The sequence below is a fragment of the Ipomoea nil genome, unplaced genomic scaffold, assembly GCF_001879475.1.
Source record: "Ipomoea nil cultivar Tokyo-kokei standard unplaced genomic scaffold, Asagao_1.1 scaffold0302, whole genome shotgun sequence".
Classification (NCBI taxonomy): Eukaryota; Viridiplantae; Streptophyta; class Magnoliopsida; order Solanales; family Convolvulaceae; genus Ipomoea; species Ipomoea nil.
This window is the reverse complement of record NW_017616730.1, coordinates 890,868-906,149: the sequence shown is the minus strand read 5'-3', so window position 1 is coordinate 906,149 and position 15,282 is coordinate 890,868. Positions and strand designations below refer to the sequence as shown.

At 32.3% G+C, this 15,282-nt stretch overlaps 1 protein-coding gene and 1 long non-coding RNA gene across 2 annotated transcripts; both read right to left on the bottom strand.

Moving 5' to 3' along the window:
• Positions 1-2,562: 2,562 nt before the first annotated feature.
• LOC109159452 (putative E3 ubiquitin-protein ligase RF4) lies at positions 2,563-3,525 on the bottom strand. The gene is made up of 2 exons (XM_019307556.1): positions 3,239-3,525; positions 2,563-3,114 (listed from the first exon to the last, which is right to left on the bottom strand). Exons 1-2 carry the CDS (start codon positions 3,506-3,508, stop codon positions 2,674-2,676), a joined length of 711 nt encoding a protein of 236 aa, XP_019163101.1. The 5' UTR covers positions 3,509-3,525; the 3' UTR covers positions 2,563-2,673.
• Positions 3,526-10,412: 6,887 nt separating this feature from the next.
• Positions 10,413-11,617, bottom strand: LOC109158504. The gene is made up of 3 exons (XR_002050400.1): positions 11,382-11,617; positions 11,060-11,160; positions 10,413-10,518 (listed from the first exon to the last, which is right to left on the bottom strand). It is a non-coding gene; the product is annotated as an uncharacterized LOC109158504 (long non-coding RNA).
• Between the last annotated feature and the right edge of the window lie 3,665 nt (positions 11,618-15,282).

The window sequence follows — 15,282 nt, the reverse complement described above, 5'->3', positions numbered from 1 at the left end:
CAAAAGCTATTTTTTCATCTTAATAAAAACTCAAATACAAAATGAATAAACAAATTAAAGTTAAATGTAAAATTTTAAAACGTACACTAACTCCAAGGGTGGGTAAAATGATGCAAAATTTTAAAATGTACACTAATTTCGAGGTGAGCCAATGTGAGTACAGTTGTGAAATTGCAAGAATGACAAATAAAATTTAATTTATATAAAATAAAATTGCAACAAAACCATGTACGGTAAATGTAAATGTAACGTGAGAGATTATTGACAATACATTTGACACTGATTCAAAATTTTGTCAATCTCACACGTTTAGAAGTGTTACTTATGTAATTCAAAATTTTGTCAGTCTCTCAAATTTAGAAGTGTAGTGTATGTAATAATTGCATACATTACACTTCTAAACGTGAGAGATTGACAATACATTTGGCACTGATTTAAAATTTTGTCAATCTCACACGTTTAGAAGTGTAACGTGTGCAATTCAAAATTTTGTCAATCTCTCACGTTTAAAAGTGTAATGTATGTAATAATTTCATACATTACACTTCTAAACGTGAAAGATTGACCATACATTTGGCACTTATTCAAAATTTTGTCAATCTCACACGTTTAGAAGTGTAATGTATGTAATTCAAAATTTTGTCAATTTCTCACGTTTAGAAATGTAACGTATGTAAGTTTATATTACGGAGTAATTTTTATTATGGATTATAAACCTTAATTTTTATGTATTTATTTTATATTATTTAAGTTTAATTAATAACATATAAAATTTAAATTCAATTTTATTATCTAAAAAATATGTAACTTATCTTTGAACATGAGTCCGAACTTCAAACTTGACTAGAAGGTAGAGTTTTATATACTTGTTATGTGTAGTGTAGTTATCTCTATTTATATTGAGAATAATTAATACATAAATTATTAATAAGCATAAAGAATTATATATACATAATTCAATTCATTTTGTAAGGGGTTATTTTATTTGACACATGTTTAACACATCAAATAAAATCTATATATGGGACTGAAATTAAAAGTAAGTTAAAATAGTTTAAACAATCTCAAAATTTACTTTAATTTGCATTATGCGATTAGGGTTGCATTGCATTTAGTTAGTTAGGAATTCAAACTAAAATGAAGCCCACAATTCAACCCAATATTAGTAAGACTTCTAAATGTGTGCATGAGGGTTGGTTTATTAGTATTGGAATTGTGAACTTCTAGAATATAAATTGTGTTTTTAAGTTTTGTGAATTTGTGAATACAATACGGCAAATTATATTGTGTACCGCGGTGCATAATGAATTATGCATAATTATTCACCGAGATTCTAAACGACGTTGTTTTGTTTAATGAAAAGAAACGACACCTATTTTGCGCCATTCCGCAAAAAGTAATTTTTTTTATTCAGTTTCATTTTGTATACACTGCAGTTTCATTTCAACACAACTACAGTTTTATTTCGATATTATAACTACAGTTCAATTCGATATTTATACACTCAAATATGTGAAAATGTTATTTAATTTTATTTTATATACACTATAGTTTCATTAAAACACAACTACATTATCATTTCGATATAACTACAGTTTCATTATATTGCACAATATACACTCAAATATGTGAAATGTTATTCAGTTTCATTTTATATACAATGCAGTTTCATTTCAATTCAATTGCGATTGTGCGGTTAAATGTGAGTCATTGATCTTGTTTAAGTCAACGTTCAGGAGTATCAAAATTGAAAAAAAAAAATGCGGTGACAATTTGATAATTTCAAGACTCACCCTAACGTCACAATAGAGTTGGTGTACATTTAAAAAAATTGCATCAGCTCCACTGAGTGTGAATACTAAACTAAATAATTAAACAATATATAATAAATACACAAATTAACCAAAGACCTTATGGTCGAGAGATATAGTTGTGGCCCTTCAAATGAGAGCTCTCACGTTTAAATTTTAGTATGGAAATAAAACTAAATATAGTATGAATTGTATATTCGTCATTCGTGTCATTTTAAAATTAATTTAGAACTAAATTTACATTCGCTCCACGTTATTCTTGTAACTTCACAACTCATCTTATTCTTGTAACTTCACAACTCACCTTGGTCCTACCATTGAGAATATAATGTGAATATTTTAAAATTTTACATCGCTTCCATTTAGTGTGAGCACAAACTATTTTCATCTTGATAAAAAATTCAAATAATATAAAATAAATAAACAAATTAAAGTTGAGAATCCATTATAAAAATGTTATTCAGTTTCATTTTATATACAATACAGTTTCATTTCAACACAACTACAGTTTCATTTCAATTCAATTGCAGTTTCATTTGATGATATAAAAATAATACGTGAGGCAGTGTTAGTTTAGATACACTGTAGTTTCAGTTGGTAATTAATACACCAAACATGTGCGCTCCGTTAACTATAACGGCGCGTCGTTTTTAGACCGCGGTCCACAGTATAATTATTCCATACAATACAGGGTCATTACAAATTGTGAAAACAAAAAAGCCCACGAAAGAAATTAAAACAACAGTTTATCCGGAGTGCTGAGCATGCAGCCAATCAAGCACTAGACCCAACTCGATCTTGCATTTCTTGAATTGCATGCATGCATGCCATTATCAACTTAACCTAAGCTAGCTTCTTGTTCTCATGGCTTTCGGGGAGGAGAAAAATGGACACGGATCCGCTGCATGATTAGGGTTCGACAAGTAGGACAGTCGTTCATTCCCAGCCTTTCGTGAAGCTCACTGCACTCTTCACAAAAAGCCAGATGAGCACATGGGAGGAGAACTACTGTTCTATCCACACTCAAGCACATAACACATTCCTTTTCGTGTCGTTTCATTTCTGCTGCAGATTCAGCTTTCCCAGAACTTGAACTACTTTCAGCCCCCAGTTTAAGTGCAGAGATTCGAGCTCTTATCTCCTTCATGCGTTCCTCATACTTAACCCTATTCTCTTCTGTCTTTGCTATCAACTTATCCTCCTCCATTTTTGCCTTCTCATTCATTTCTTGTCTTTCCCTCCTCAGCGACTCCGCCTTCTCCAGAAGCTTTATCTTCTCCCTCTCTTCATTCTGCCGGAGAACCTGCAGAAAGATAAGTTAACACCCATATATGACAGTTGTCCAAAATTGTATATATGAGCCTCAAGGCAAATCAGAGAAAAACTAACATTATGCAATTAATAATAAGCATATATACTATATATACCTCAAATTCATGTTCGCGCTTCCTAGCTTTATCTATTTGTTGCTGCAAATTCGCTGATTCGGGCTTGAGACGTGCAAGATCTTCCTGCAAAAACCTTATCTCCGCCTCCAATTTACTGCACTGCTTAAGCAACTCCTGTTCCCTCAGCTTAATCTCCTGCAGATTTTGATTTGGGGAAAGGAAAGCCAGTTTTGAATCCTCTAGCTTTTTCACCAGCATGGTGTGCTCCTCCTGGAGCTTAAGATGAGTAGTAGTAGCCGTTTCCATCATGTACTTAGCATTGTTTAGTGCAACATCCAACTCAGAAATGTTCTTCGCATTATGAGTGCACTTATCAGCAGCTGCAGCCTCCTTATCCTGCCTCAATATCTTCTTCTGTTCATTGTTTCTCTTCAGCTTCTGAGCTGCCTGCCCGACCTTCGTGCTTGTACAATCTCTCCATCCCTGCAACTCTCTCTCCAGCTGCTTCTTGCGCTGGGTTAGGGCAGCTAACATTTCGTCTTTCTCTGTGGTTTTTGGGGTTTCTGCAGGTTTCTTTTCTGGGATAATAATAATGCTCCTACTACTTTGGGTTTTCATTTTCATTGTCACCTTCCTTGAGCTTGCAGGGGCTTTCCCAGTTGCGTTTCTTCCCCGTTTGCCTCCTTCTAATTCTGGAACAATGGTGGTAACAGCAGGCATATCATACACAGTCTTCTTCTTCAGAAACATGTCTTCTTTGGTGGAAGATGAAGATGATGATCGTTTTGGATTGGTGGAGCTAAAATGGTTTACAGACTGTGCTTCCCAGGCTGCTTGTATGAGGTGTATGAGGTTGAGATCGAATAAGAAGAGTAGCCACATTGCATCAGCCACACTTAGATATGGCTTCACTTGTTTCACCACATTCAACATTTCCACCAAAGCATAATTGGCCAAGCTTTCCACATTATCAAACATGTAGCGCTTAGAGGGATCAAACTCCTTCTTCTGCTCAGCCAGGAACGCCATGGCAGCCGCTACAATATTTGAAGTGATATCGTAATAGTTCCCCATGTAAAACCCGCTATTCAGCACACCCCATTCTGCTTGCTCCATACTGTAATAACCATTTGCAGCGATCTTCTTGATTACAGTCTGGAAACAATCCATCAATTTCTGAAATAGAAGTTCTTGAAGCTGGACTGCTAGGGGCTCATTCCATTCTGCAGGGCTTTCTTCTTCTTTTTCTTTCTCCTCCTTCACTTCAGATGATCTCTCCTTCCATGCCTTCACCTCAAGCATTTGTTTGTGGAGCGATTCTGCTAACGTTCCATAGCTCTGCAAATCCAAGTAAGGTAGAACTAGGATATCGTCCTTGGAATTTGAAGTCTTTATTATCATCTTTCTCTTGCCCTTGTCGCCTTTGTTGTTGCCTTCACCGCCTCCTCTTGCCATTGGGTTAACCATTTTTGCTGGGAATTGAATTCAAACAACTCGATCTTTAACTGCAACTCGATCGTAATACAATACCAAATTCTAATTAAGATACACATAAATTAAATATTAGAGAAAATAAGATGCATGTTTACTCTTACTACCCTAAATAAATAAATAAAAATAAAGTTCTCACTTAGCTTCCATAGATAAACAAAGAAATAGGTGTAACATATACTCCCTCCCTCCCATTTTATGTGTTTGGTTCGATTAATAATGTTTGACTAAATGTATTTTTAATTTTAATTTTTTATAATATTAAGTTTAGTACTCCGTATTAGTTAGGGATGACAATGCGTCGGGGAAGACTATATCCATCACCCGACCCACCTTATATTTTCTTCGCTCACCCACACCTCAGCTCCAACCCGCATCGGATGGACTTTTTCAAAACTTACCCCACCCCCACCGGGTGCGGGTGCCTACTATGGATATCCACAACTTATTATCTTATTATTTTATTCAAAAATAATATTTAAAAGTACTTACACTGTTACACACTTACACATAATAAAATAATAAAATTTATTAGTGATAATAAAACATAAAATAATAGAAATATTTAAATATAATAACTAAATTGTTAATTTTTAAAAATAAACTTAGTAGTTTAGATATAAAAATAGTAAAAAGATACACGAAGTTATATAAACTTTTATAAATAACTACATACTAATACTTATTTTACTATTATATATACATACACACACATGGTGGGTCAGGTGGGGTTTTAGACGAGTTTTGTACATAGAACCCGAATTCAACCCAACTCACCGCGGGTTTACTTTTTAAAGACCCACCCCGACCCACCACCCACCATCACCCAAAAAAACCCGATCCATGCGGGGCGGATTTGGGTGAATTTCCGCGGGGCGGATTGAAATTGTCATCCCTAGTATTAGTGTACAAAATTTATATATTTAGAAACTGCACTAAAATACTATTAAACACAAAAAATCAAATTTAAAAATAAGTTCAGAATACTAAAGAAAATAAACAAAGAAAAAAGAATTGGTTTGACCAATAAATAGTAAGTAGGACAGATAAAATGAGACAAAAAGAAGTAACATCTTTTTTTTTTTTTTTTTTGAGGGGACCCTCCAATTTTAATCGATCGGAAATTTACGATATTTTAAAAGATACCCAGAGAGAAAATTAAACAAGCATATATACCTTTTGATTTTTTTGCAAGTGTAGAACGGAAAAGAAGTAGTCCTCACTCCCCTGCAACAAAATCAAGTACGAAACGAATCCTCAATAAAATTTAAGATGAAAAAAAATATTATTGAGAAACATATCAGAAAGACGAAAAACGCTCACATGTGGTCATGTCATTAGGTGTGGTCGTGTGGTCGTATCTGAGTCGTAGAATCAGTTTAATCTAAAGGTTGTGGTAATTCTGAGGATTTTCGCGCGTTTTAGTAAGTGGGGGTGTTATGGTAATTACAGTGACCATTTATAGCGGGCGCGTTCCAGAATACACCAACAGTGTTGACAACATACACCAATGGTGTAATAAAACACACCACAGTGAAACACACCAATGGTGTATTCCCGTGTTATGGTAATTACAGTGGCCATTTATAGCGGTCGAGTTCCAGAATACACCAACCGTGTTGACAACATGCACCAATAGTGTAATAAAACACACAACAATGTGATTTTCCTTATTCCGGTGTTTTATGACAAGTTTACCCTTACAGTTCGCTGGGTAGGAAAATGTGCGCGAAAATACTGAAAAAATCTTGATTAATATGATTCATTAGATCTATCTAATCTAATGGTCTTTAATTGACCATATGACCACACTTAACAACATGGCCACATGTGATCACTCCTCTCAGAAAGACTAGAAAAATCACACACACACACACACACACACACACACACACACACACACACACACACACACACACACACACACACACACACATATATATATATATATATATATATATATATATATATATATATATATATATATATATACACACACTAATATTAAAAAAAAAGTTTTAACATAAGGTCTAATTCTAACAGTACAGAGCAAGAATTCATGAAATTTTAAAAGAAAATGGGAAATGGATAAATCAAAATCAAATTAATTACGTACTAGACCAACTAAAAACAACAAAACAAGAAAGAGGAAAATGAAAATTAGGCCGGAAAAATGACTACAAGAAATCAAAGGCTGGAAGAGTATTTCTAGAATCTAACACCAAGCGAAATAAAGATTGAAGAACAATTAAACATCAATGAAATAAATTAGAGCAAGAACTAGAAAAAATTAAATTTCAAATGAGACTCACCAAAACACCGTTTAAACAAATAATAACAAAGGAATGAAGTTTGAGCAACGGAGGCAATATATAAGAAGTTAATGGCGCGATGAGGTGTTGCTTGCGTGATTTTTTGTTTGGTGGTACTTTGAAACGGTTTGACGTTAAGTTTCAATTCACTTTTTAATTACTTATTTGGGCTTCTATTTTACTATATCCGGAGGTAGCTAAATAAAAATTTAAGGAAAGTTTATTATGCTAATAGCCGCTATATCTTTTACACTTTAATATAATCATGTATTGGGTTTTGTCTTTTAATTAATTACTTATTTGGGTTTCTATTTTACTATATCCAGAGGAGTAGCTAAATAAAAATTTAAGGAAAGTCTATTATGCTAATAGCCGCTATATCTTTTACACTTAATATAATCTTGTATTGAGTTTTGTCTTTTAATTAATTATTACTTATTTGGGTTTCTATTTTACTATATTCGGACGTAGCTAAATAAAAATTTAAGGAAAGTATATTATGATAATAGCCGCTATATCTTTTACACTAAATATAATTTTGTATTGGGTTTTGTCTTTTAATTAATTACTTATTTGGGTTTCTATTTTACTATATCCAGAGGTAGCTAAATAAAAATTTAAGAAAAGTCTATTATGCTAATAGCCGCTATATCTTTTACACTTAATATAATCTTGTATTGAGTTTTGCCTTTTAATTAATTATTACTTATTTGGATTTCTATTTTACTATATCCGGACGTAGCTAAATAAAAATTTAAGGAAAGTTTATTACGCTAATAGTCGCTATATCTTTTACACTTAATATAATCTTGTATTGAATTTTATCTTTTAATTAATTATTACTTATTTGGGTTTCTATTTTACTATATCCGGAGGTAGCTAAATAAAAATTTAAGAAAAGTCTATTATGCTCATAGCCGCTATATCTTTTACACTTAATATAATCTTGTATTGGGTTTTGTCCTTTCCCTATGTTTCACCTTAAATTTTTTTTTCCCCCAAAGAGTTATATATACATAGAAATAGTATGTAAGAGAATTGCTTTTGACAATAAAAATAAACACAAAAATTTAAAAGTAAAATTAAAACTAAATATTACATCATGAATGATGCAACATTCACATGCTAATATAGTCAATTTCCTATTTATAAGTTTAATAATTAATAGGAAACTAATTAATATATTCAAATGAATTTAATTTGGAATATACCAACGAAAATTTGCAGCAATTATTAAAAGAATAATATTAAAAGAAAAACCATATATGTACGTACGTGTGTGTTTGCGCATATATATACACACACACATAAAGATTATTTACTATAAAAATTAAATTATAAATAATTTGAATTAATTTTTGTTAACTGAATCAAACACAATTTGAACAAATGAGGTATATTTAATTTAAAGCATACTCTTATATATTGACGTTAAATAATGAAATCTAAGTAATATTAGTTTGATATAATTTTTTTTTTTTAAGTGCAAATGTTACATTCTATTTTCTAAATTTAAAATATTACACATATACAATTATAATCAACCATGTTTAGTAAAATATTTAATTATATTATTAATAAATACATAACAATAATAATTAAAATTAATAAATGACGACTCTGCATGTTTAGTAAAATCTTTAATTATATAATTAATAAATCAACAATCATAATTAAAATTAAATGATAAATGATAAATGACAACTTTGTTTAGTAAAATTTTAATTATATTATGAATAAATCAATGATCATTATTAAAATCGATTGGTAATTTTTAAATGATAATTTTATTTAGTAAAATATTTAATTATATTATTAATAAATCAACGATTATAATTAAAATCAATTCCGAGTTTGTTTAGTGAAATATTTAATCATATAGTTAATTCCAGATGAAAAAAAGTATAGAGAAACAAAAGGACTAGAAAAAAAAATGAGATCTTTACACTTGTTTTTTTTTTTTTTTTTTTTTTTTTTTAAACTCTCATTTCTATGGATATAAACACAGAACGAGGTGTATTGATATAAGATCTAATAATTCTAATAGAGCAAGAATTTGCGGAGTTTTAAAAGAAACACAATTCAAGGAGAAAACTAGCATACCTTAGGATTTTATTGTAAGTGCAGAAACAAAAGTAAGTAGTCCTCTGATCTGCAACAAAATTGCCAGGACAATCAGCAAGTAAATTCAAGATGAAAAACAAAGTTTATATTATCGAAAATGGGAAATGGATAAATCAAAATCAAATTAATTACTAGACCAACTAAAAACATCACAACAACAAAGAGGAAAATGAAAAGACTACAAGGAATCAAAGGCTGGAAGAGTATTCCTAGAATCTCACACCAAGCGAAATGAAGATTGAAGAACATTAATCAAACATTAACGGAATAAATTAAATTAGAGCAAGAACTAGAAAAAGTTCAATTCAAATGAAAATGAAGACTCACCAAAACACCGTTTAAGCAAATAATAACAAGAAGTAATGACGTTTGAGCAAGACACGCTATATATAAGAAGTCAATGGCGAGATGAAGTGCCGCTTGCGTGATTTTTTGTTTGATATAATTTTTTTTTTTGATATATTGACGTTAAATAATGAAATTTAAGTAATATTAGTTTGATATAATTTTTTTTAAAGTCCAATGTTACATTCTATTTTCTAAATTTAAAAGATTAATTACACATATACAATTATAATAATCAACTATGTTTAGTAAAATATTTAATTATATTATTAATAAATACATAATCATAATTAAAATCAACGGATACATGACGACTCTGTTTAGTAAAATCTTTAATGATTTTGAATATGGTCTTAATTCATACAATCCGAATCTTTTGACATTAAAAGCGTTCTCATTTCCATCATTGACAATATATCAAAGCAAAATGTAATAAAAGACTTGAATTTTACTGTGTAGTAAATGCGGGGCATTTTTAATAGAGTTTTATTATTTGTAATCTAGGCATATCCTTGATCCAAATTGTTTTAAATTAATGGATTGCATTCATTGTCTATTCTATTCTTGTAATTTTACCTTTACATTTTATTTGCCATTCTTGCAATTTCATAACTCACCTTGACCCTCTCGAAGTTAGTGTACATTTTTAAATAATTTTTAATAATAATTTTTTTAAAAAAATGAAAAAAAAAACGAATGGGTGGCCGTCGTCGTTTTATTTATTTATTTATTATTTGCTTAACCTGCTAAAATTGATGGTAACCTGCTATTTGATGAAATTGCATACATTTGATCGAAGTGTTCAGTGGCCTAATTGCACTTTTTGGAGTGTTCAGTGGCCTAATTGTAATTTTTTTTTCGTTCAATGGCCTAATTGCATTTTCAGATTACGTTCAGTGGCCAATTTGAACCTTATTCCTACATTTTATTTATCATTCTAGCTTGCAGGTGAAGACTACCATCATGCTGGAAACCATGAACTTCAGCCTGAACATCCCTCCAAGTTTATAAGAAAAAACGAAAAATGGAGATCAAATAACTTGGAAACTGATGGAATAATCACGAAGCGGGCTTGGAACGAACCAACACGGAGCGGGCTTGGAATGAACCAACACGGAACGGGTCGGACCCGGCATCAACGGACTACTCGCGACGCGTGGTGAACCACCCCAGGCGGCATGGGGTCGGCTCGCCGTCGAGCCGACATCCATGGGCTCGGCCGAGCCCATAGTCGGTCCCTTGGCCGAGCTCCGAGCTCGGCCAAGGACCGGGTCCTCGCGTGGAGCGAGTTTCACGGCGCGGGCCGCAGCTCCTCCCACGGACCCAGGGCCCGTAGTGGCCGGGGTATAAAAATACCCCCGGTGTCCTGTTCAATTATCTTCTACTTTCTATAAAAATACCCCTAGATATAAAAATACTTGTATCGTTATTACACGTCCCGAACATCTGTAATAGCATTACACACCTATAATATATAATATCATTTACGTACACACCCCTATTATCATTTTATTATTCCCTTTATCACATTCGACATATATTCGGATTGTATAATCCGGACCCCCGGTTCATATAATCCATCAGAAACTATCCTAGCTTCTAGAAGGAAGTGAGCGTCCTTCCACAAACAACATCATTCTCCTCAAATATACATCGCATGTTTAGTTCATCAACTGCAGGTCGTCGCCTCTGGAAATTAAAAAGAACAAAATGAGATATCTGTAATTCAGCTTTCCCACAATCAAATCTAAAATTAAGACTGTGTCATCGTATATAGAATTATGAAACATGCAAATTTTGTTTAAAGGTTAAAATAAGAAAGCAAGCTTTATATTTTATGCCACAAAATTCAATAATGAAAAGGCACATCACACGAAACCAAACTGCAGTGAAGATACATATAAATATACCTGAATGCCATCTGGCAAATTCATAGATGAAAGCATCAATACAGCATCTTGGCTAGAGTTTATCTCCAATCTCCATCGCTTTGGAGCAACCTAGCTTGTATTGAAAACAGAGATCGAGTAAATTCAACTACACAACTGCAATATATAATGTTACCTTTGCGCTTTGCATTTACTATAGCACCTATAACGTAACCCAATAAAGCAGACATGTGAGAATGGATTCTAATGGAAAATGCCCAATATATTTTCAATAAACACTTGCCCATATGTGAATGTTTCAAGATCAGATTTTGCATATACGTACTTGAGGACACCGTCTTCATGGTCGATTGGTCGTTCTTTAAATTTTTATTTAACTAGTTACTTCCGAATATAGTAAAATAGAAATTCAAATAAGTAAAAAAGTGAAAACGTCAAACCGTTTCAGAGTGTTATCAAATAAAAATATCACGCAATTAAACACGACTTCATCACGTGATTGACTTCTTATATAGTCTTGCTCTACCTTCTTATATCACGCAAGCACCACTTCATTGCACAAATGCAATTGAGAGAGTGAACTCAGGGGGAGACTACCTTGTTACTATTATTTGCTTAAACGGTATTTTTGTGAGTTTTCATTTTCATTTGAGATTGAATTTTTTTTAGTCTTTGCTCTAATTTATTCCATTGATGTTTAATTGTTCTCTGTGTTGCTTGGTGTGCCATTCTAGGAATACCCTTCCGGCCTTTGATTCCTTATCCAGTTGTTGGATTTTAATTTTGTTCATTTTTTAAATTCTGATTTTATATTAAAAAAAAATTTTGGTAAGATTTTTTTTCAGCCTAATTTTCATTTTACTCGATGTGTTGTTTTGATGATTTTAGTTGGTCTAGTAATTTGATTTTGATTTATCCCTTTTCCATTTTCTATAATCTTTGTTTTTCATCTTGAATTTACTTACTGATTGTTTTGGCAATTTTGTTGTAGGGGACAACTTTTGTTCCGTCCCAAAGGTATATATGTTGGTAGGGCTGGGCAATACTTGAAAAAACAAAAAAATTGGCCGACCTGAAATCCGTAGCAGACTACCCAAATCGATCCGAACCCGACATTTAAAACCGAACCGCCGTATGAAACGACGTCAGTTTATAGGATTCGGGTGGAGATAATTTCACATCCGACCCCTCTGAATATCCGGACAAAGCTAGGGTAACGTATGGCTTAGTTCTATACGGCATCGTTTGGTCTAAGTATATATATACATTGATAAGGAAGAAATCTTCAGTTCTCTCCTCATTTGCACAGTCGCGATTGCTAGGGTTCCTATTCCTTCTCTGATTTCTCTCTGTGAGCTCTCACTTCTCTCTTTGTCGCTTCTCCCTTCTCCCTTCGCGATTCTGATTTCTTTGAGACAGAGACTCTGAAACTCTGAGTTCTCTCTACTCTAGTCTATGTTGGTTTTCTCTTTGTGTTTCTTTTAAAATTCTGTAAATTCTTGCGGATTTATTAGAATTTGATCTAATGTCACACCTCTTTCTTTGTTTATCCTTAGAAATGATAGTTTTTTTTTATTTTAAATAATAATAAGAGTAAAGATCTTGTTTTTCTAGTCTTTCTATTTCTATATAATTTTTTGTTTTTTTGTTTTTTATTGAAATCGGTTGCTGATTCGTACTAGTTATTTTGTCGCAAAGGAGTGAAGACGTTTTACTTCTTTTTGGTCTACATTGCAATAAAATCCAAAGGTATGTTGATATTCTCTATGCATATCTTTTAAAATTTCGTGAATTTATGCTCTATTAAAATTGAATCTTATGTTACACCTCTTTCTTTGTTCATCTATCTATGGAAATGAGAATTTTTATTTTTATTTTTATTTAGGGTAAGAGTAAATATGTAATTAATTTTTCTAATCTAGCTTTATGTTTCTGTATTTGACAGCAAAAAAAAAAAAATGGTTAACACAAACGAGGCAGGAGGAGGTGGTGAAGGCAACAACAATGGTGATAACAAGGGCAAGGAGAAGATGGTGTTTGATGAATTGTCAGACAGTTCCATGGATAGGGATAGGGATAGGGATGGTTTCCCACTCCTACCTTCCATATATTATGAGAAGTATGAACGGTTAGCAGAATCTCTCCACAAACAACTGCTTCTGATCAAGGCATGGAAGGAGAGATCTATGAAGGAGGGGAAAGAAAAAGAAGAAAGCCCAGCAGAATTGGAGGAGTCTACTATGGAGGAAGAACGCATGAAGAAGATAAGAGCTGAAATCTCTGAACTCAAATTGGTGGATAGTTGGGAATTAGACATGAATGTGGAAAGGGAATGCGTTATGTGTTTGATTCTGGAAAAAACAGTAGCTTTCCTCCCTTGTGCTCATCTGGCTCTTTGCGAAGACTGTAATGTGCTTCATCAAAGGCTAGGAATGAACGACTGTCTTATTTGTCGAACGCCAATGGAGAAGCGGATCACTGTCCGCTAGCTAACTAGATCAGAGTACACTGCCCGAAAGCCATGAATGAGATCAAATCAGAGCAATAATGCATGGTATCGGATTATGGCATGGATGGTATCGGATTATGGCATGCATGGATGCAAGAGTTCTATTGCTTGGCTAGCTAGATGCTCAGCATTGTTCCAGAATTTTATTAGAGTTCGGTCTCTTTTGAAGTATTTTCTATATTATATTGTTATTTATTCTATGTTGTTTTATTAAATTATATTTCATGGTTGACTCATATATAAAGGTTTAATATGAATGGTGTGTGTATTTATGTATATATACACTTAATTTGATTATGTGACATATACAAAATTTAAAATTTACCTCAATTAATCACTTGTTAAACAAAAATGAAATAAATAAAATAGTTTTTTCTAAAATGGTCCCTCGATTATTTCTAAGTGTATATTAGGATTACAATAGGTAAACGGACGAAAATACCCACCATTTTAACACTAATTAGACAGAATATGTAACGGAGGATTAAATTGGGTAAGTTTTTGAAAGTCGAGCGACCACACTTCATTACTGGAAATTATTGAATTTTCGACCACCTGAAAGTGATCTTAAATCAAGTTAAAAGCAAAAAGTGGTCGGAAATAGCAACAAGGGTTTTTCCGGATACCAAAAGTGGTCGGAACAAGGCTTTCGACTTGATTTAAGATCACTTTCAGGTGATCGGAAATTTCAGAATTTCCAGTAGTGTTTGGTGCAATTGAAAGTCGAAATGCAAAATTGAGATAGAGCAATAGTTGAGGGACCATTTTGAAAAAAACTCAAAATTTAATACCAATTTAAAATTAATAATATATTGTTACTCATAATAGATATTATAATACTTATATGTAAAATTGTAGTACTATTTAGCGCAAAATTGATTGTTACTATTTAATAATGATAAAAAAAATGTAATACTTATCACTGAAATTGTAATACTTACACAACCAATTGTTTATGACCCAACCCGTCTCACAGACAAGGATCGATCCGTGAGACGGTCTTACACAAGTTTTGCCATATAAAAAATATAAGTTGTATTTACAAAACAACAACAACTACAAAAACAACAACAACAACAACAACAACAACAACAACAATAATAATAATAATAATAATAATAATAATAATAATAATAATAAAATCTTCATTTTTGGATAAATATTAATTGTGTCATATTCTTATTTCAAAAAAGGTATTTTTAAAATTTTCTACAGATAAAGAAACTGTTTCGAAACATTTAATGAAATTCCATAAATTTGTGGAAGGATATATTTTTATATTTTGACGTAAGGACTTACGTCATAGAATTGTTACGTAAGTGCTTACGTCATAGGTGATTTTTCTCCTATATAAAGTTGGCTAAACTGCCTCAGTCTTCACCACACAGCTTGTTCTAGTCATTTGTTTGATTA

Bases quoted from the DNA above. Each gene is read 5' to 3' on its own strand.
- LOC109159452 (XM_019307556.1), bottom strand. From the start codon at position 3,508: ATGATGGAAACGGCTACTACTACTCATCTTAAGCTCCAGGAGGAGCAC. The intron at 3,115-3,238 runs GTATATATAGTA...ATCTTTCTGCAG, and splicing joins AGCGCGAACATGAATTTGAG to GTTCTCCGGCAGAATGAAGA.